Genomic DNA, 20,788 nt, shown 5'->3' with positions numbered 1-20,788 from the left:
GAAAAAATACTGTTAGGATACTGAAGGGCCCCTCGACTCTCTGGCTCACAGCGGCTCTTGGGTAGGAGAGGCCATTAGCCCTGTGCACATTCCCTGAGCAGGAACGACACGTCCTGCACTTCAGCATTCCGCCTCGGCGGGGCTCGCCCAAGCGACTCATCCCCGGTTCCCTCAGGCTCCCGCAAAACGCCGAGCGGCGCGGGACCGCAGGCGGCCGCGCGCGAGACCGCCCCTCGCCGCCGACTCCACCCGCGTCAGACGCCCCCGAAGCCCCGCCCACGTCTCCCGGGCCCAGTTCCAGGGGCCGCCCGGCCGCCGAGGTCACGTGACGCGAAGTGTGACGTAGGAGGAAGGAGACGCCATTAGAGGGAGGCGGAAAGGGAGTGCTCTTCGCCTCTCGTCGGGTGCCTGACGTGGTTGCTGGGGCCCTTCATTGCCGGACTTTCCCTCAGCCCTTCCCGGCCTCGCCCCGGGAGGCAGAGCAGACGGCGCCCGGGGTTAGCCGGCCGGTGCGAAGGGGCCTGCGCCGGCCGCGACCGTGAAGGCGCTGCGGTGGCTGTGGGGAGCGCGGCGCTGCTCTAGGGTTCGGGTGGCCGGGAAGCGACGGGATGGCTGCGGCCGGAGGCGGGGCGGCGGCGGGCCGAGCCTACTCGTTCAAGGTGGTGCTGCTGGGGGAAGGCTGCGTGGGGAAGACGTCGCTGGTGCTGCGCTACTGCGAGAACAAGTTCAACGACAAGCACATCACCACTTTGCAGGTGCGGGCCCCATAGAACGGGAGGTGGCGGCTCGGGGCCCCTGCTCCTCCGGGGCTGCCATGGTCCCCTGGGTTTGGGTTCACACCTCCGCCTTCGAATTGCCTTTCCAAATTCGCCCCGGGGACACGCGGGGTCGGGGCAGCCTGTAGACGTCAGGACTGGCTGTCGGAGGGCCGTGGAAGGGCCGTGAAAAGTCCCCGGGGCCCCCGCCTGCGCATGTGGTGGAGTCCCCATTATTGGGCTGGTTTTTCCCCTTCGTGTTACTTCCGCTTGGGCCTTAGGTGCCTTCATCCTACAGTCACCGAATGTCATCCCCGCCTTTTTTTTTTTTTTCCTCCTTTTTTGCGGAATTAGGAACTTAGCTGCGAATTTGATTTTGCGAACTAGGTGATTTGTAACTTAAGCTCTTACTGATGACTAAGAGTTTATGCAAGTTCAATTTTGTCCTGTCTTCGAGTAACGTGCCGATTGGCAAAACATTCATCTCTAGAGGGATTTTGAAATAACCGCTTGCTGGTGTGGGTTACGCAGTTTCATTGCTGCCTGCGTGGTACTGACTTGTGGGTCAGTCATACTCTGCGAGGTCGGTCGACCCACATTCACATGGAAACGTCATGTGAATGCTGTTTATTTTCTTCGCTGTAATAGCCAGCTTTCTTCTGCAGTTACATTGTGGTTGCTCAGAAAAGTGTTAGAATGTAATCATTTACTGAGAGGGAAACCAGTCCTTTGAGCCCATTGTAGTCAGTCTCCCCTCTCCCCTAAGGAAATCAGGCTGCACGTGTTAGAAGAAAAATATCCAACTAATCTGGCTTGATCATTGTAGTCAGAGCCGGTAAACTCTAGTGGACTTTTGAACTTGATTGACTAGGTTAATATCCCACCTCATCCATTTAACTAGATGTGATCCTGGGCAAGTTAATCTCTTTGTCTAAGTTTCTTCATCTGTTAAAATGGTCATAATATTAGTATCTGTGTAGCTCATAGAGTTGTCAGGACAAATATACATAAAAGCGCTTAGGTCCTGGGCCAGTGTAAGCTCGTCATCTTTATTTTACTGCTCCAGATTGCACAATAGATCTTAATTAATGATTGTGGAGTGTGTAAGAACATGAACACTATTAATAGAATTCACAGTGTTCTAATTGTTGTGACATTTGATGCTTGATGCTATTATTAAACTATCAAGTCTAGAAATTACAAAGATGCTCCAGTTCTAATTCCATGTTCTATTTTTACTCTTATGTAAAGCCATAATAGTATCTGAAAAAGTTCATGTCAGGAAACTCCCTTTTTTCCTTTACATCCTTGTACAAGACCACTTATACAATTTTAATGGTGAATCGTTATTGTTGAGTGCTACTAGTGAGATTTGTAGGATAAATACATTTCTATGATCATTTGGAAGTTTTAAAAACAATAACTAACATATGGTTTTTGTTTTTTTGTTTTTTAAATCAGGCCTTCAAAATCTTTATGCTTACATATAATGCCTGTGAAGGCATGTATCTTTTTTTAAAAAAAATAGCTTTATTGATTTTTAGAGGGGGGGGAGAAAAAGAGAGAGAGAGGAACATCGGCAGCCTCCTGCACCCCCTCCCACCAGGGATTGAACTGTCAATGCAACCTCCCAGTGCATAGGACCATGCCCAACCAATAGCCAGGGCTTGAGTTCTTAATATGCTGAATACTTTACTTTTCTTCTGTAATATCATTCTTGTAACAGCCTATGAGGTGGATAGTTTTGTTAACCCCGTTTTACAGGTGAGGAAACAGGTTTGGTTAAGTTGAGTAATTTGCTGCTGGTCATTATATTGCCACAAGTCATGAAATTTGAAACCCAGATCTGACTTCAGATTTTGAGCAGTTAAGTCACACCATCTCTGGATATTGGTAAACCACCCCTTTAGTGGTTTTCTTTATGCTGCAAATCTAAGATAAAAAAGAAAACCATTGTAATTGAGCCCTCAATTTAAAAAAAAGATAATTTAGCCCTTCAACCTAAAACTTACACTTTCCTTATACATTCCAAAACCACCCTTGAAGCTAAAAGCAGGCTAAAGATTTTTAAGTATCTGAGAAAAACCACTGCTGGAGACTGTCCATAGTAGGTCCGCTCACATACAGCTCAACTGCAGGAAGAGGTCTTAGGAGCCCCACCCACGTGCAGGCACATTCTCCTTAGCAAGTCCCAGGAATCCACAGTGTCCTGTAGACACTGCCCGCAGGAGGACGGATCATGGTAGATCTCCAGTATCAAGCATAGCGGTCCTGACTTCGATGTTTGTAGAGCCCTCATCACAACAGTATCTGCATTATATTACTGAATTGAGGATTTTGTTGTATGTCAATGTGTGGAAATTGTATTATATCTAATCTCTTTTTCTTACATATCAATTTATGTCATCTCATCTTAATTTTTTCAGAGAAATTTGACTTCAGTGTGATCCATAAAACACATCCTTGTATGCTTTTTATTTATTTAAATATATTTTTATTGATTTCAGAGAGAGGAAGGGAGTGGAAGAGAGAGATAAAACCTTAAGTGATAAGAGAGAGTTACTGATTGGCTGCCTCCTTCATGTCCCCTACTGGGGATCGAGCTCACAACCCAGGCGTGTGCGCTGACCGAGAACCGAACTGTCATGTCCTGGATCCTAGGTCCATGCTCAGCCGCTGAGCCCCGCTGGCTGGGCCATCCTTGTATGCTTTTAATTTCCTAATGGAGGGATCATGCATTAATAGATACGACAGGAAGTTCCCCTTTTTCTTGTCAACAAAACTACTTACTACCTATATTTGTAAAATACTTTGTGTTTTGCAGAGTACTCTCTCATCATTTGTATTTCAAAGAATTATGGAACTGAGAGGAACCTAAGATACTTTATGGTTCTCTGTTTCAGTCTTTTTTTAAATATTTCAGTCAAGTGATTGTCCACTTTTGTCTTAGAGGTGTGAGCTGATACAGAAAGTGGAAAACTATGCCCTGAGGGTAACTTTCATTTTTTAGACAGGTCTAATTTCCAGTAAGTTTTGTAAAAGCCAAATCTGTTTCCTTGTAGTTTCCAGTCCTAGTTCTGCCACCGCATCTTGGTTGCACATGACTCTTCTTTTGATAGTTGAAGATTGCTATCACATCCTGAGTCTTATCTTCTTTTGGATAAACAGCTCTGGTTCCTTTAACTGGATATCCTATGATGCTGTTCTAAATCATTTCACTTTTTTTTAAAGACTTTTTTTAAAATTTTTTGATTTCAGAGAGAGGAAGGGAGAAGGAGGGAGGGAGAGAGGGAGAGAGGGAAACATCAATGATGAGAGAGAGTTATTGATTGGCTGCCTCCTGCACACCCCCCACTGGGGATCAAACCAGCCACCTGGGCATGTGAGAATTGAACCAAAATCTCCTGGATCCTGGGCCAATGCTCAACGGTTGAGCCACGTCCATCCGGGCTAAAGATCTTTTATAAGAGTTTATTTGAGTCAAACTGGGAACATACGCCAGGGAGCAAGATCTCAAATGCTCCTCATTTCACTATTTTGATGTTTTTTCTAGACACTCACCGTCTGTTTACTCATTGTCCTCTTTCCTTAAATGTGATGCCTTGAGCTGTAGAAATGATTGCAGGGAGATTTGAACTGAGCAGAGAAGTGCGGGCTATCATCTCCCCTATTGAGAATCTCTAACACTGAAATAGAAAAGTTTCCATGATCTTTTTGGGCAGTTTTCACACCAATTAATATTGGGCTTGCTATCTTAGTCTTATTTGCTTAAAAAAAAAGAAAAAGAAAAGAAAGGTGTTACATCCCTTAAATTCTTTTTTCTTGGATTTTATAGTCTTTTTTTTTTGTCCCTAATGTATTTACCCCATTAGATTAGACTTTGATAGATTTATGTCAGTGGTTGAAACCTGTTAATGTCTTTTAAAATTTTGATTCTATAGTTCCTTGTAGTTCCAAAAAACGTTGATTCTGCTCCTGTGGGTCAGGCACTTGGTTGGGTCTTGGGCATGTAGAATAAAGGAATGGTCCCTACTGTCTGGATTAGCTACTCATTTTAACTTTGTCACCTGAAGATTTGTCTTTAATTTCTCATCAGGTCATTAGTAAAGACTTTGAAAGGGGAGAAAGAGGGCCAGGTACAAAGCTCTGCACCAGGTCTCACTGTAGTCCAGTGATGTGTTGCTAGAGGTGTATTTTTCTTTAGACTTTCAGAATTTTAGGGGCGTTTTCAGACTATGCTTGCCTACAGTCTTCTTTCCCCTTGTGTGAGAAACAGTTATTAATGTAATGTTGTACATATTAATGATAATGGAAGCAAAAAACAGCTTAAGACCTGCTGTGGGCTACTATCTACTGGATACAAAACCTTTAGTGAAAATGGTTATTGCAGTATTACAGATCTGCTAGCTTTTCTGCCCTAGCTACATTAGTCTTGCCCACGGGATATCACAAGATGCTTTGTCAAATTCTTGTGGAAGACAAGATACACTGTTTCTGGATTAGGAGGCTGTACAATGTGGTAAAAAGGGGAAAGACTTCGAAGTTACGAAGTTACGCTTCAGTTTGAATTTTGGCTGCTTCTTATAGCTATCATTGATTTTGGTTATTCTAATGTTTGTAAGCTGGCTCTTTTTAAAAAAATGGAAGAATAGAACTCATAGGATTTTTATGTAGATTAAATAGAGAGCTGTCATATGTACAGCTCCTAGTACAGTGCCTGGCACGTGTTTGTTTAATAAATGTTTGCTGTTGAATACATAGGTGGTGCTTAATTTGTGTTGTTTTTGTTCATGGTAACTCAGTCAAAAAGGTAATGGAACTTGACATGAATTATTTTGAGAACCCATACTATCTCTGAGGGACAACTACATTTTAAAATTGTTTATATATTATATATATCATGTAATGAGTTTTGGCTGGAATTGGCGTTTCTGCTGGGATTGACATTCTGGAATTTCACTTCCTTTTTGAAAATCGTGACGTTTGCCGTGCTTTAGTACTGCTCCCTTTTTGCAGAGCTTCTAAGTTAATGATAATTATGAAGTAATCTTGTAGGTGAGCTTTCTGAGAACTCAAGATCCTTTACCTGTCTCAGGAAGTTTAATCTTATGTAGATTCCCCAAGCTCTCTTAATGTGATTTCCCGGCGGATTTGGGGCTTTGATAAAATTAACAGAGGCAAGAAAGACGATTGGAGTAAGGGAGCTACTGCTTTTTCTCTGGAATTTATTGAAGCAGTAATGCTGAACCTAAGCAATTCAATTCAAGAGTTGTTTGTTTAGCCCTGGCTGGTTTGAGTAAGTGGTTAGAGCATGGGCCTGCAGACTGAAGGGTCCCAGGTTCAATTCTGGCTAAGGGCACATACCTCAGTTGCTGGCTTATCCCTGCCCTGGTAAGGAAGTGTGTAGGAGGCAACCAATCGATGTGTCTCTCTCACATCAGGTGTCATTGTCATCGTCGTTCTCCCCCCCCCCCCCGTCCCTTCCACTCTCTCTGAAAAGCAATGGAAAAAATAACCTCAGGTGAGGATTTAAAAAAAAAACACAAGGAATTGTTTGTTTAATACCTGTTATATATCAACATTGTGCTAGCTGGGGAATATAAAGATGAGTAAGGTACTTTAACTGTTAGCTTTCTTGACTTTACATATTATTAAATGTTTTTGCCATTTTGATTATAACTACCTCTTGTCTTTGGTATATGTTTCTATATCTGTGCTCTTGGGTGATGACTTCCTTTTCTTTAGATGTGTCTTCTTTTTTCCCTTATTGAAGGTGTTTCAAAATTACAAACTCTAATTTAAATGCCTTCTATCATTTTCCTTTTTAGAATACTAACTGGAATTCCACCTGTCTGCCTCCTGAAATGTAGGGTAGGTGCTTGTTATTTGACTAGCAAAGAGGTGCTGTAAGATTGACTGGGCACATGGTATCCTGACAGTTTGGCAAATGAAGAAACTAAGATTTGACTTAAATTTCCAAGGTTCCACAAAAAGTAATGTGTACCATTTTTTCTTAAGCTAAGTCAGCTCTCCTCCCACCCCCGCCCTCCAACACACCTTAACCTCCTGAGCAACACTTGGCATTCAGGTTCTAGCGGTTGGTTTTGCACTTGGTATCAGTCTCTGGTGTAGGAATCTGGGTTTCTTTGTTTGTAGGATTAATGTTTGAATGTCTGATATATTTTCCAAGTAGTTCTGGAAGCCACATCACTGTTGACTAAGCCAATTCATCTATAATATCTTTATAAAATACCATATGAAGTCTTTTTCCTCTTCAGTATTTTACTAGAAATATCTGGGCTATAGAAGGGTGGATGTTTTTTGTGTTTTTTAACAAGAGTTTTTCCGAATAGTGGCTTTGATTTTCTAATATATAATATTTCATATCTGACTGCCATTTTCTGCATTGTATTTTGAGCTACTCCTTAGCAGTGACTTTTTGACTCTCCTTTGCAAGGTATTTATTTACTTGGACTCTAAACTGATTATAATCCCTCTTTTTAGAAACTAAGGACAAGAAATGTTGAGGTATTCAAGCACCCAGCTTAGTTTTTTCCTTTTTTTATTTTATTTTTTTAATATATATAGTTTCTGATTTCAGAGAGAGAAAGGAAGAGAGAGAGATAGAAACATCAGTGATCAGAGAGTTATTGGCTGCCACCTGCACGCCCCACACTGGGGATTGAGCCCGCAACCCAGGCATGCGCCCCGACTATCTCCTGGATCCTAGGTCGACACTCAACTGCTGAGCCACGCCCTGCCAGGCAGTTTTTTCCTTTTTTTAAAAAATTGAAATATATTTGACACATAATGTGTAAATGTATGGTGTGCAGCATATTAATTTTTTACATTTATATCTTATAGTGATTGCCATTGTAGCAATCTAGCTTAGTTTTCTGATAGCTAATTTTTATTGCCATGCTGCAAAGGACTAATTTTGTAAATTATCTGCCTGAATCCTTTCATGTCTTAAGTCTGGAAGTGGTGTTAGATACTTTAAATACTTAAAATAATGTTACCATTCAGTTATACACACACATACACACACACAAATGGAAGTCTGCTGAACTTAAAAGATACTAGATAAAGTCAGGAAAGTATTTGTGCACAATTCAGTTACTGTGCTTTGGTTAGCAAGCACAACAAGTAATCTGGCTAACAACAACAAAAAACCCACAAAAATTAATTGAAGATATTATGAAAAGACTTTCATTTAGCAGATATAATTTGTTCCTGTTATTTCTCTCCTATTTTGTTTTTTTAAGTAGAGATTTTTAAAAATTATCTGCTATGATTTTGGATAAGATGTTGGGCAAAATAAGCATCAGGTGCAAATGACGGATGGCAGTATGAGCTAATAAGATTGCTAATTTTGCTAATACCCTAAAGGTTTGGAAGATGATGTCATTGGAATTCGAAGTAGTGGTGCTGTAATTCAGGGTTTGGAGGAGTTAGGTGGGAAATGTACCATTACTTTGATCCTTGTTACTTTGTGCCTACCCTGAGAATATTTTGGGAGATAAATTGGTGTCCAGGAATACTTAGTGCCCGAGTAGAGGAGTGCCAGGTTAAGAGTGTGTGTATGTTCTAGAATAGGCAGCTTTGAGCAATGGTAAAAGCACTGTGGAGTCATACAGGCTTTCATGCACTGACTGTAGCACCTGACTGAGTTATCTGATCTTGGGTGTCACTGTATTCTTTAAATCCCAAATTCACAATTGTAAAATAGGGATAATTATCTACTTCACCAAGTTGTTAAAAGATTAAATGAGAAAGCCCAAACACAGTGCTTGGTATGCACAATTTTTTTTCTTGGTATATTCCTAGACCCTTTTGAATTTGTATTGTTTTATGCCACTTTTCCCTCCCCTTTCTAGACTGGGTTTCCTCACTGAAATATTACCAGGGATTTATAAATCACTTTGGAAAGTGTATGGAAATTGTTTTTGGTATGTGCATATGAGCAGTTTTCTTGGGAGTGAGTGGGTTCATAGCTTTTATCAGGTTCTCAAAGAAGTCCATGATCACTTCCCCTCCAACTCTTACTGCTCTTTAACAGAATTAAGAACTGCCCAGACAGAGTAAGTATTATAATCACAAGCGATATCAGTAGTCTGGACAAATAAAGTATGTTTCATAGAGGTGGTTAAAAAGGATAAGACACATTTCAGCTTTTTGATCGTTTGCTGCTATCTTGCTGTTACATAAAATCTTTTCAGTTTTATTCTCAAATATAATTGTATTTTTTTAAAAATATTTTTTTAAATATGTTTTTATTGATTTCAGAGAGAGGAAGGGAGAGGGGGAGAGAGAGAGAAACATCAGTGACGAGAGAGAATCATTCATCAGCTGCCTCTTCTATGCCTCTTACTAGAGTAGAGATCAAGCCCACAACCCGGACATGTTCCCTAATTGGGAACGGTGACCTCCAGGCACATGGGTCGATGCTTAACCACTGAGCAACACCAGCTGGGCTAATTGTATTTGTCTTTAAAACTAGATGATTCCTCTTCCCTCCCCCCCCTTTTTTATCCTCACTTGAGGATATTTTTTCCATTGCTTTTCAGAGAGAGTGGAAGGGGGAGAGAGAGAGAGAAACATCGATCTGAGAGAGACACATTGATTGGTTGCCTCCAGCACGTACCATAACCAGGGCCAGGGATCGAGCCTGCAACCGAGGTATGTGCCCTTGGCTGGAATCGAACCTGGGACCCTTCAGTCCATGGGCCAACACTCTAACCACTGAGCCAAACCGGCTATGGCTAGATGGTTCCTCTTTAAGAAAATACAGAATATTAAAAACTTAGGATGTAGGCCTGGCCAGGCATGGCTCAGCGGTTGAGCATCGACCTAGGATCCAGGAGATCGAGGTTCAATTTCCGGTCAGGGCACATGCCTGGGTTGTGGGCTTGATCCCCAGTCGGACGTGCAGGAGGCAACCAATCAGTGGCGACTCTCATCATTGATGTTTCTATCTCTGCCTCTCCCTGCCTCTCTCTGAAATCAATAAAGATATATTTAAAAAAAAAAACAGAACTTAGGATGTATATAAAATAAGATGACTTATATTACAGAAGGAATTTTTCTATAATGTGGGACTTACATTTTTCATTATGAAGGGGGGAAAAAGCTTTAGTGGGTACCCTTTGATAATGTGCTTTACTAGTGCATCAGATATTTGAGTTAAAGTAATTTGGTTTATGAGGAAACTTTCAGAGGCACATCTCTGTCATAGAGTTATACCTCCACTGATTTACACAGGCGTATTGTAAATGTATTTATTTATAATAACTACAGTTGACCCTTAAACAACATGGATTTGAGTTGCATGGGTTCACTTATATGCAGATTTTTTTTATTAAATACGTACAGTGCTGTAAATTTAATTTTACTTAATACTTTCTTTTCTCTAGCTTATTATAACAATGCAGTATATAATACATATAACATATAAAATATGTGTTAGCCAACTGTTTATGTTACCAGTAAGTCTTCTTCCAGTTAACAGTAGGCTATTAGTTATGTTTTATTGGGAGTCTAAAGTTATATGCAGATTTTCATCTGTGTGGGTATTGGCACCACTTTTCCGGTCTCTGTCACAAGAGAAGTGTTAGTCCAGATCTGAGTCTTGGAAGTACCACAACATAGAGGCTATGAGTTCTTTTTGGAGCCAGACTACCTGGATTTCAAATCCCACTCTTTCACTTACTGTATGACTTGGGCAAGAAACCTACCCTTCATGTATCTCAGTTTCTACATCTATAATATTTGGATAATATAATAATTATATATAACTCACAAGGTGTTATGAGAATTAAGTAAGTTGATATTTAAAAGTTCTTGGAACACTGCCCATTTTATTGTAAGCACTGCAAAAGTGTTTAATAAAAATGTGTAATCCGGTTAACACAAGACTTAGACCTGCCTTACAACATAAGGCAGTATATGCTGTATATTACAAGATTAGGGTCTAAAATTCTTCATGATAGAGAAACTCATTGAGGGTTATATGAGTGGTAGGAGAAAGCTTAAAAATTCAAGGAAGAAGAGTATAGGTCAGAACAGAACTTGGATATATATGACTCTCAGAGAATAAAGAATAGTCCCAAATTAGAGGGGAATTTAATGAACAGAATTGGAGGGACTGTATACAGACCATGTAAGTTGGAGAGTAAATAAAATACTGGAATCTATCTTAGGAAGACAGGTGAGGACACATTGTGAAGGATAAAGCTTTGTGATTTTTATGTGTAGATTAGGGCTCCCTAACTTTTATAAAGAAGCTTATAAGTGATCTTGTAAAAAGTACTTAGCATAGTACTTGGTGGAGGGTAAGCATTCTATAACTGTTAGCTAGTATTAGCAATAGTAAAAATGACTGCGTATTATTTCACTGTATAGATGGGCTATATATGTATATATTTTAAACATTGCCTGTTGATGGATACTTAGGTTATTTCATGTTTTCTTTAATCTTATAATTAATGTTGTGATGAGCACTCTTCGTAAAATTGTTTTGTATATTCATGATGTCTTTGGAGAGACTTAACTCTCTCCCTTAAACTCACCATGGGAGAGTGGTGGTTAGTTTCAGAAGGGATGATAGACGTTCACTCCCCTATGCAGAGAAATCCCTACAAAACTCAGGACAAATAATGTTATTAGCTGCCGCCAGGTATGTAATTCAAGCATACTTACTAAAAATAATTTATTAGAGACCCCTTTTATGAGTTATAAGATTTTTAAAAATCATGGACACTTTGGGAAGATAATTTGGCATGTAGACCAGAGTGTGAGCTGAGACCAAAGGTATTTTATTTGTATTAGGACATAATATGAGATTACTGGTCAAAAGCGCCATAGGAAATATGAAGGCAAGGTTTGGTAGGTTTTCTTGGGAATATGGAATGACAAGGGAGGAAGATTATTCAGTGATGATACTACTAAAGTTCTAAATCTCAGTGACTTGGAGAATGTGATCAAAATACTAAAGTTGGAAGGGAAAGCCAATTTTGGAGGGAAGATCAATTTTAATTGATCAAGTTTAATTTTAAACATGTTTGAGAGGCATTTAAATTGACCTGTGTGTTAAATATTTAGATAGGATTCAGATCTTGAGTTTGTTTCTATAGCATTCATATTGAAACCATGAAAATGATTGAGTTCAAATAAATTACATAACTAATAAGTGGCAAAGCTGAGATTCAAATATAAAGTTCTGCTTCAAAGTTCATATACTTAGTCTCAGTGCTATGAGTTGAAGAAGCCCTTTTATTCACATTTATTGTCATAGCATATATTTGATCTTCTCATTTTCTAAGTTCTTTCTTTTGTTATTTTGCCAATTATTTATTTTATGCCTTTTTTGTATAATCTTTATTTGTTTCATTTAATGAAATTTCTTGGGTAGTATAGTTTGGGCCTTGAAGGCAGACATTCCTGGACTTGGATCTCAGCTCTGCCATTTACATCTATATGTGGATTCCTTAGTCACTAAATCCAGTGGCCTTTTCTTAGTTTTAATTTTCCTTTATATGCATACAGCAGAAAGTCCTTCTGAAATGTAGGTTCCTTCTTTCAGTAATAATTAACCCTAGCATTTTATCTGTTCTACCTTTCTTCTCTGCAATTTCTTCTATATAGATACACCTGAATGTGACTGTCTCTGCGTAGCTTTGAACTTGGCTCTCTCATTTCTTTTTTAAACATGTCAGCTGACTCTGAATTCTGATATTTCCTCTTCATTTACTGTTGATTCTGTTCTCTCTTTTCTGTCTTCATGGACTCAGTTCATGACCCTTTTTTTCTCTCCAAGTTTGTAATAGCCTCCACTATCCCAGGTCCATTATACCAAAGTCATTCTCTTGCAGTATAGATTTTTTGTATTTCCCCACTGTTTAAAAACCGGTCAGTGATTCTCCATTGTCACTTACTCCTTAATATGAACTAGGTACTTTTTAAAAAAATTTATCTTTTTGTTGAAAGTATTATAGATATCCCCCCCTTTTCCCCATTGTCCTCCTCCACCCTGCCCCCTTAAACTCTTGGTATTTCTCTAGGGAAAAAGAGGTCGGATGAGTTTGGGAAATGTTTATATAAATGCAATTAGTCAGCCTTCACTGTGGCAGAATCTTAGTGTGTTAATTTGCCTTGTGAATGTGCAAAGGGGATACAGAGCAATATGCAGCATTTTCCAGATATATCTGACTGTAGTATACATTTTCTTTTGTTTAATCCTCACTCAAGAAAATTTATTCCATTGCTTTTTCAGAAAGAGCAGAAGGGGGGAAGAGAAAAACATTGATGTGAGAGAGACACATCAATTAGTTGCCTCCCACATGCACCCCAACCAGGGCCGGGGATCAAGCCTGCAACCAAGGTACATGCCCCTGGCTGGAATCAAACCTGGAATCCTTCATTCCAGGGGCTGACGCTCTAACCATAGCAAAACCAGCTATGGCTGTAGTATACTTTTTTTTTTTAAGACATATCTAATGTCTTGGAATAGGTTTTATTAAGAACCACAGGTAAAGTCCATACTTCCAGGCATGTAATTGAAGGACTTTTTTTATTCATTCAGCCTTTGCCTATATATAGTCTCATCTCTGGCATTGACCATACAGCTTGGAGTTCACCATGGGGCAGGGAGTTACGTGTTTCAGGCTTCAGTGGTTTCACCCATCTGTCAGGAAAACCCCTACTACGAGTAAAGGGGAGATCATCACCTTTTCTCTGAAGCTGACTTGGACTCATCCAGGCAGGCTTTGTATTTCCTTTCTTAGCCCCCCTTATAGTATAGTTGGCAAGACCCTTCATTTTAACAATTATTGCATGGTATTATAATTCTCTTTACATTTTTATTTCTGCAATAGACTATAAGCTCCTTGTAGGCTGGAACTGTTTCCTTTCATTTCTGTTACATTAGTACCTAGGAAAATTTTTAAATATTTTTATAGGTAAAATAATTGAATTATAAAATAATTGCTAGGGAACATTTTTGAATAATATTGGTATTCAAACATTAAGTAAATTACCAGCAAACATTTCTTTGATCTCATCTTAGAAATCTCTTAGACTCTTTCTATTTTGAGTGTTTGAGGTAGTATTAAATTAATGCTCTTAAGAAAATTTTTATGGAGAAAAACTAAGAAAAAGTAAATACTATTTTTTCTTTATTTTTTATTATGTGTTCATAAAACAAAATATCTTTTTCTTAGATTAGAATATAAGTCATGTTTTGTCTTCAGTGAAAATGGTTATTCATTAATAAAAACTTTTTTTTTAAATGATTACTTTTTCTCCCAGATAACTTGAGTTTCATATTGAGATAATTTATCTATAGTTGTTAAGATCATTATTTTATATGAACATTGTTTAATGTATGTCTCTCTTTTCTTAGGCATCATTCTTAACAAAGAAGTTAAATATTGGTGGGAAAAGAGTAAACCTTGCTATATGGGTAAGTTAACCTTTTCAGCTCAAGGACTGGTAATTTGAAAATTTGGATTTTCTTTTAAATTATCTGAAGATTAGCTAAAACCTATTTTAATAGTTGTTTTTTTTTTCTAAAATCTGGCTAATATATCTTGAATACAATTATATAATTATATCTTGAATACAATTATATACATGAATACTACTATCATAACTTTTCAGCTGAGTTAGGGTTAACTCAGAGGGATTCCCATGTTAGGGAAAGGAAAGGACAGGATGGGTGGACAGCAGCTTGGCCTTTAAAAATATGTGTGTGTGTGTGTGTGTGTGTGTGTGTGTGTGTGTGTGTCTATATATATATATATTTTTTTTTAATATAACTATTGATTTCAGAGAGAGGACGGGAAAGGAGGAGAGAGAGATAGAAACATCAATGATAAGAGAGAGTCATTGATCGGCTATCCTCCGCATGCCCCTGACTGGGGACCGAGCCTGCAATATGGGCATGTGCCCTGAGTGGGAATCGAAATGCAATTTCCTGTATCCTAGGTTGATGCTCAACCGCTGAGCCATGCCTGGCCAGGCTAATATATTTTTTTAAAATTGATTTTAGAGAAGGAGGAAAGGAGAGGGGGAGAGAGAGAAAAACATTGATGTGAGAGAGAAACATAGATCGGCTGCCTCTAGCACACAAGCCCACTACCTGAGCATGTTCCCTGACCAGGAATCAAACTGGCAACCCTTCGGTGTACACTACGATGCTTAGCCAACTGAGCCACACTGGCCAGGGCCTCTTTGCCTCCCCCCCGTCCCCCCCCCCCCCCCCCGTGTCTATGTTCCAGTCTTCCAAGGGAGTGGCTAGTGGAGAGTAGGGGGAGAGTAATGCAGTAGGGTACCTGTTGGCAGGTGGTCCTGGTGCATGTTTTGTTTCCTTGTCTCTTCCCTCTATGGGGAGCCTAAATTTAGGGCCAGGCCTATTCCTGGCTTATAATGCCATCCTGGTTATTCTGACCCTCAGTCAACTGGACTTTTTTTGGTAGAGGTGGGAAGATTGCTGGGGCGGAAGATAGTTGGGAGGGGAAATGAAACTTTGTATAACAGTAAAACATTAAATAATGATTATGACTTGACTTTAAAAAAGTTTTCGTAACCTGCCTTCTTTTAAGAGTGTTTTAGGGTTATCTGTAACTTTTTGCCCCACTTTTTGTGGTCATGGACTTTTAGTCAGAAGTTTACTGTAGTTGCAATAGCAGATGTATTGTTTTCTTCTGATCATTTATTTCTTTATTTAGGATACAGCAGGTCAAGAGAGATTCCATGCACTGGGTCCAATTTACTACAGAGATTCAAATGGAGCTATTTTAGTTTATGATATAACCGATGAAGATTCTTTTCAAAAGGTATTTTATTTACTTTTGGATAGATGACTTAATAGAAGAATAACACTGGTTTTTCAAGTTTCCATAACATGCATTTGTTTACTAATGTGTTTAGTCTTTGTTATAAAGATATAGTGTGTACATAAATGGCACTCATAAATGGTCACTCATTTTTTAATGGAGTATTTAATTCATGTTAACCATATGAATATCAGTTATTAATCGTTTATTACATGTCTTTCTTAGATATTGGGAAAGGGAAAATGATCTGAAGTAAAACTCTAGAAAAATATAGGGGCTTTTTGTTTTTTCTCCCTGTTAAGGAAAAATCACACGCCTTTCTTTGCCTACGTGTATTGCCTGAAATCTTGGTGCGGCTGTGGGGACTTCCTGATAGCAGAGAGGCAGAGGAGGACTAAACCAAATTTAAGCTCTTTCTCCTCACTCTTCCGGAGGGAAGAATAGAACTTTAAAAGGTGTTTATTTTCAAGCTCCTCCACTTTTTTTTACACATTCTTAAACATACACCAAAAGTACAGTGTTTAAAGTTGCTAGGGACCATAAATGAGCTACCATTAAACTTATCTCTGAATTCTTATCACCGTTAGGATAGTGACTGATTACTTATTTGACCTTTCCTCTGAAAGCCCCTTTTGGAATTTGTCAAGGGTGTGTGACCAGAAAGGGTAATTTCCAAGGCAAAAACTTCCCTTGGCTTGAGTTACGGTTTTTTCTTGGTTTGTTTGTTTTTAAATAAGTACACCAGCCCACCTAAAGATGAGATACACTTAAGATATCTGAGCATGAGATTAACCAACTTTATTTATTTATTTATTTATTTATTTATTTATTTATTTATTTATTTATAATCCTCACCTGAGGATATTTTTCCATTGCTTTTCAGAGAGAGTGCAGGGGGTGGGGAGAGACATTGATGTGAGAGAGACACATCCATTGGTTGCCTCCCGCATGCACCCCGACTAGGGATGGAGCCTTCAACCAAGGTACGTGCTCTTGGCTGGAATCGAACCGGGCTCCTTCAGTCCCAGGCTGATGCTCTAACCACTGAGCAAAATGGGCCAGGGCTTGAGTTATAGTTTTGTTCATGTTGAAATTGCTTGCCTTTTTAGGTTTTTTCCCCGTTTCATTTATTTCTCAGTTTTTAACTGATGAAGCAGATATATGTTACCCCTTAGATTATTAATGACGTGGAAAAACTTAGTTCAAGGAGTAGAAAAATGAAGCACCTTGCAGATTTAATGATACTTTAAACAGTTATTTTGGGGCTGCTACTTGTTATCCCTGCCCCCCCCCCCTTTTTTTTTTAATTGATCTTAGAGGGAGGGAGGGGGAGAGAGAGAAACATTGATGTGATAGAGAAACATCAATTGGTTGCTTCCTGAACACACCCCAACCAGAGATGGAACCTGCAACCTGGGTATGTTCCCTGAGCAAAAATAGAACCCACCACCTCTTGGTGTACGGGATGATGCTCCAGCCAACTGAGCCACAGCGGCCAGGGCTCTTCCTGCCTTTTTAGGTATTTTAAAAAATTGGTTTAGGTATTTTATTGATTAGAGAAGGTTGAAAAGTGACCATTTATCTCGTGTTGCATAACAAGACCCCTGAAACTTGGTGGTTTAAAATGATTTACTATTTTTCATGATTTTGTGGGTCCTCTGCTACATTTAGTATCAGTGGAGTTACTCGTACAGCTGCAGTGAACTGGGAGTTTGGCTGCGCCAGGACCATCCAAGGCAGCTTGGTTCTCCTCCACATGGCTTCTCTGTCTGGTGTCTCACCTGCTGATATTCTCTCCACATGCTCTCTCATTATTCCATATTCTAGCCTAAGCTTCTTATATGACAACTGGGTCCCAAGAGTATAGCTGCCAGGCCTTCTTAAGGCTTAGGCCTGGAACTGGCATAGCATTACTTCTGCCACATTCTCTTGGTCAGAGCAAGTTATATGGCTAGCCCAAATTTAAAGGGAGGGGAAATAGAGTCTACCTTTTGATAGGAGGATTGGCAAAGAATTTTTGACCATTGTTAACTCACCACAGAGTGTATGGGGTAATGAATTGGATGCCTGTGGAGGAGGATCTTATTGGAGGTGAATAACAGTCTTTTTTTTAACAGGTTAGATTAGTGATACTGTATAGAGAGTAGAGTAATACATAATTGGATTCTGACATGTTTCCTTTGAAGTTGATGAGGATGGACATTTTATACCAGTACTATCAAATTTTTCTTGTGTGAAATAAACTAGGGGTGGAAGTTAAATGCTTTTCTGAAAACTTGGTACCCGTGTGAATGAAACAAAAAGATGGGGCTATCCTGAGAAAACTGGTTGAGTGCTATTATAAAGATAAGGTGGTGATATTGATTACCTTTGCTTTTATAAAGATTTTGGGTTTACTAAAGGGTTAGTTCCTCTACATTCTTGCAGAGAATAGGAGTGTAGAGTTGTTACATTTGTACTACTTGACCAGATGCACAGTAAGTGCTTTCCGCATATTTAATATAATTTTGGGATTTATAGATGTGTGTGTAATTTTTTTGGAATGTGTGTAAGTTCTGTTTACTTTGATTGCATACAGAATAAATCCCATGACAAAAAAAATGAAAGGAGGTATCCAAGTTTGTTTTTTATCTTGTTTTATTGTAGTCATCATCTTTAAAATCTGGAGTTCAAAAGACTCATTTTCTTAATTCCAGTTTACTCTCACTGTGCCTACTGCTACACTTCATCCATAGTGAAGTATCAGTTTGTTAATGGAGTCATCGTGTACCAGTGGTTCTCCAGGAGAGGGTGGCAATGTTTGGAGGCATCTATGGTTGTCATAACTGGAGAGTAATATGGCACAGAGTGGTTAGGACGCCAGGGACGCTGCTAAACATCATGTATTGTACAGGACAGTCGCTCACAACAGAGAATCATCTGAGCCAAAATATCAATAGTGCCAAGGTTAAAAGAAACCTGTCATCTACTAAAGGATGAAAACTCATTTTGCCAGTCTTCTTGGTGTCCATATGTATTTTTTTCCTTTAAGTGTGTGATACAGAAACTCCTATGTTCTCTATTTCAGAACCAGTTGGATTAAGTTCTTGTGTTCTTAGGTCCAAAGTGACTCTATACAAGTACCTGTTATCAGAGGCTGGAGTTGGCATGCTTTTGCTCTGGTGAATAACTTTGCTTGAATCTATGGAATATTTATGAAAATTTATAATTAGAGGAACTTCTCTCTGTACCTGTACATGTATGTAGATGCAGAGAGAAATATTTCTATTGGATGTTTGTATGGTGTTTGCAATATAACCTGGCAATAAGTGATCTTACAGTGAATCATTCCTGGTAACAATGAAATATATGGGCTGTTAGCCAAATTCTGAGGTATTTTGACAATGTTGAATTTTGGGGTGTTGTAATGGTAGTATTGTAACAGAATTTGTTTTAATATTAACTCTTTTGTATACACAGGTAAAAAACTGGGTCAAAGAATTACGGAAAATGTTGGGAAATGAAATCTGTTTATGTATAGTTGGTAAGCATCATTTTTTTTAAATCTCCTTTGTTTTCTTAATGCTGTATTAAAGAATAGTAAACCAGTAATTCTCATTTGAAAAGTATATGAGAAAAGAAGAATGGAATTTTAATGCATAATGTTTTAGAATAATTTAGTATTTGGAAGTGCTCTTATAGGAGATTCAAACTCTACCTCAAGGAATGCCTTGAGGAGCAAGTGGAAAGCTAACCATATAAGGCTTTAAGTCCTCAGCCTTGCTTCAGTTTGACTTTTAGTTTTTCACCATAAGATTTTATTTAGAAATTAAGTTCAGGAACTAAAATTAAAACCAACGACTTAATCTAATGTTCTGTACATTTAACTATATACGTTTTTTTTAAATCCTCACCTGAGAACATGCTTAGAGGAAGGGGGGGGGCAGAGAGAGAGAAAGAGAAACATCGGTGTCAGAGGGAAACATTGATTGGTTGCCTTCCTTCTGTAGGCTCCCCAACTGGGGATCAAACCTGAACTCAGGTATGTACCCTGACCGGGAATTGAACCCGCAACCTTTCAGTGCACAAGACAGCGCTCAACCAGCTGAGCCACTCTGACCGGGCTAAATATATACATTTTTGAGTTAAGGAAAAATTTTACTCCAAGGAAGGATATAAGTAGATCATGATACTAGGGTGGGGGAATATTCTTAATGGGTAAAATGATGGAACTCTAGACTCTGTTGAATATCTGGAATTTCTCTTTGGTTCCCTTTTTCCTTTCAATTATTATTTCTATGATGTAACAACTAATTATTGAGCGACAAAGTATATTAGACATTGTGCTGTGTATTCAGTAGACATCTCATGTAATCCTCATTACCCTATGAGGGCTTTATAGAGGAAGCTGAGCTCTGGAGATACATTACTTAACCAATATTAGGCAGCTATCAGAGATGGGATTCAGATGGAATCCCATTGACTCCTATGCTTATGTTATTAAGCCTTATGATGAGTAGCCTCATGCTGCTTTCTTTCTTCTTTCCTACATGACTGATAAGAGTAAAAATGGCCTTGGAGAAACCAGGGGAGTTCTAGTGAGGGATGTAGAATGGAATGGTCAACCTGGGCAAATTCTACTTTTAGCCTTAAATTTTTTGTTTTTAAATTGAGTTTATGTTTCATGCCTTTTGTCACCATTAAATGATTGGTAAACTTTATAGTTCTAGATCAGGGTGCAGGTCTGGGAGAAGAGGCCAAGGAGATGATCTTACCTGAATTTTTAGTATAGATGCTACATGTTAGGCTAGATGGCAGGAATGTTTTAGAACAGAACACTGAGGTAGTAGGCTATATAGGAGTTTGGGGCCAAAGTTGCAGCTAGTAATTAGTGAGTTTGGCCTAGCTCTGTGTTGTATATGGGACTGGGAGTAGAAGTGGCTATGGTTAATTGAACAACTGAATATTTGAGTATTTGGGTTATCTCTCAGAAGAGAGAAAGAAATGACTAATATATACTCAAAGAAGCCTCAAGAACTTATTACTTGACCAAGGTGGCAAAGCAACATTTAAAAAAAATAGCTGGGTAGCCTAGCTGGCGTGGCTCAGCAGTTGAGCATCAACCTATGATCTAGGAGATCACAGTTTGATTCCTGGTCAGGGCACATGCCTGGGTTGCGCCTTGATCCCCAGCAGGTGGTGTGCAGGAGGCAGCTGATC

The 20,788-nt window shown here is 39.1% G+C and overlaps 1 protein-coding gene across 1 annotated transcript in view; it reads left to right on the top strand.

Moving 5' to 3' along the window:
* The first annotated feature begins 323 nt into the window (after positions 1-323).
* Positions 324-20,788, top strand: part of RAB21 (RAB21, member RAS oncogene family) — a 40,610-nt gene continuing 20,145 nt past the window's right edge. Inside the window, exons 1-4 of the mRNA XM_081130557.1 lie at positions 324-755; positions 14,155-14,214; positions 15,482-15,589; positions 19,049-19,112. Coding sequence (XP_080986683.1) covers positions 609-755; positions 14,155-14,214; positions 15,482-15,589; positions 19,049-19,112 — 379 coding nt within the window. The 5' untranslated portion in view covers positions 324-608. The remainder of the gene's footprint in view (positions 756-14,154; positions 14,215-15,481; positions 15,590-19,048; positions 19,113-20,788) is intronic.

This window comes from Miniopterus schreibersii (assembly GCF_964146895.1).
Source record: "Miniopterus schreibersii genome assembly, chromosome: 2".
Classification (NCBI taxonomy): domain Eukaryota; kingdom Metazoa; phylum Chordata; class Mammalia; order Chiroptera; family Miniopteridae; genus Miniopterus; species Miniopterus schreibersii.
Note: the sequence above shows the minus strand (reverse complement) of the source record. Positions and strands in the feature narration are given on the sequence as shown.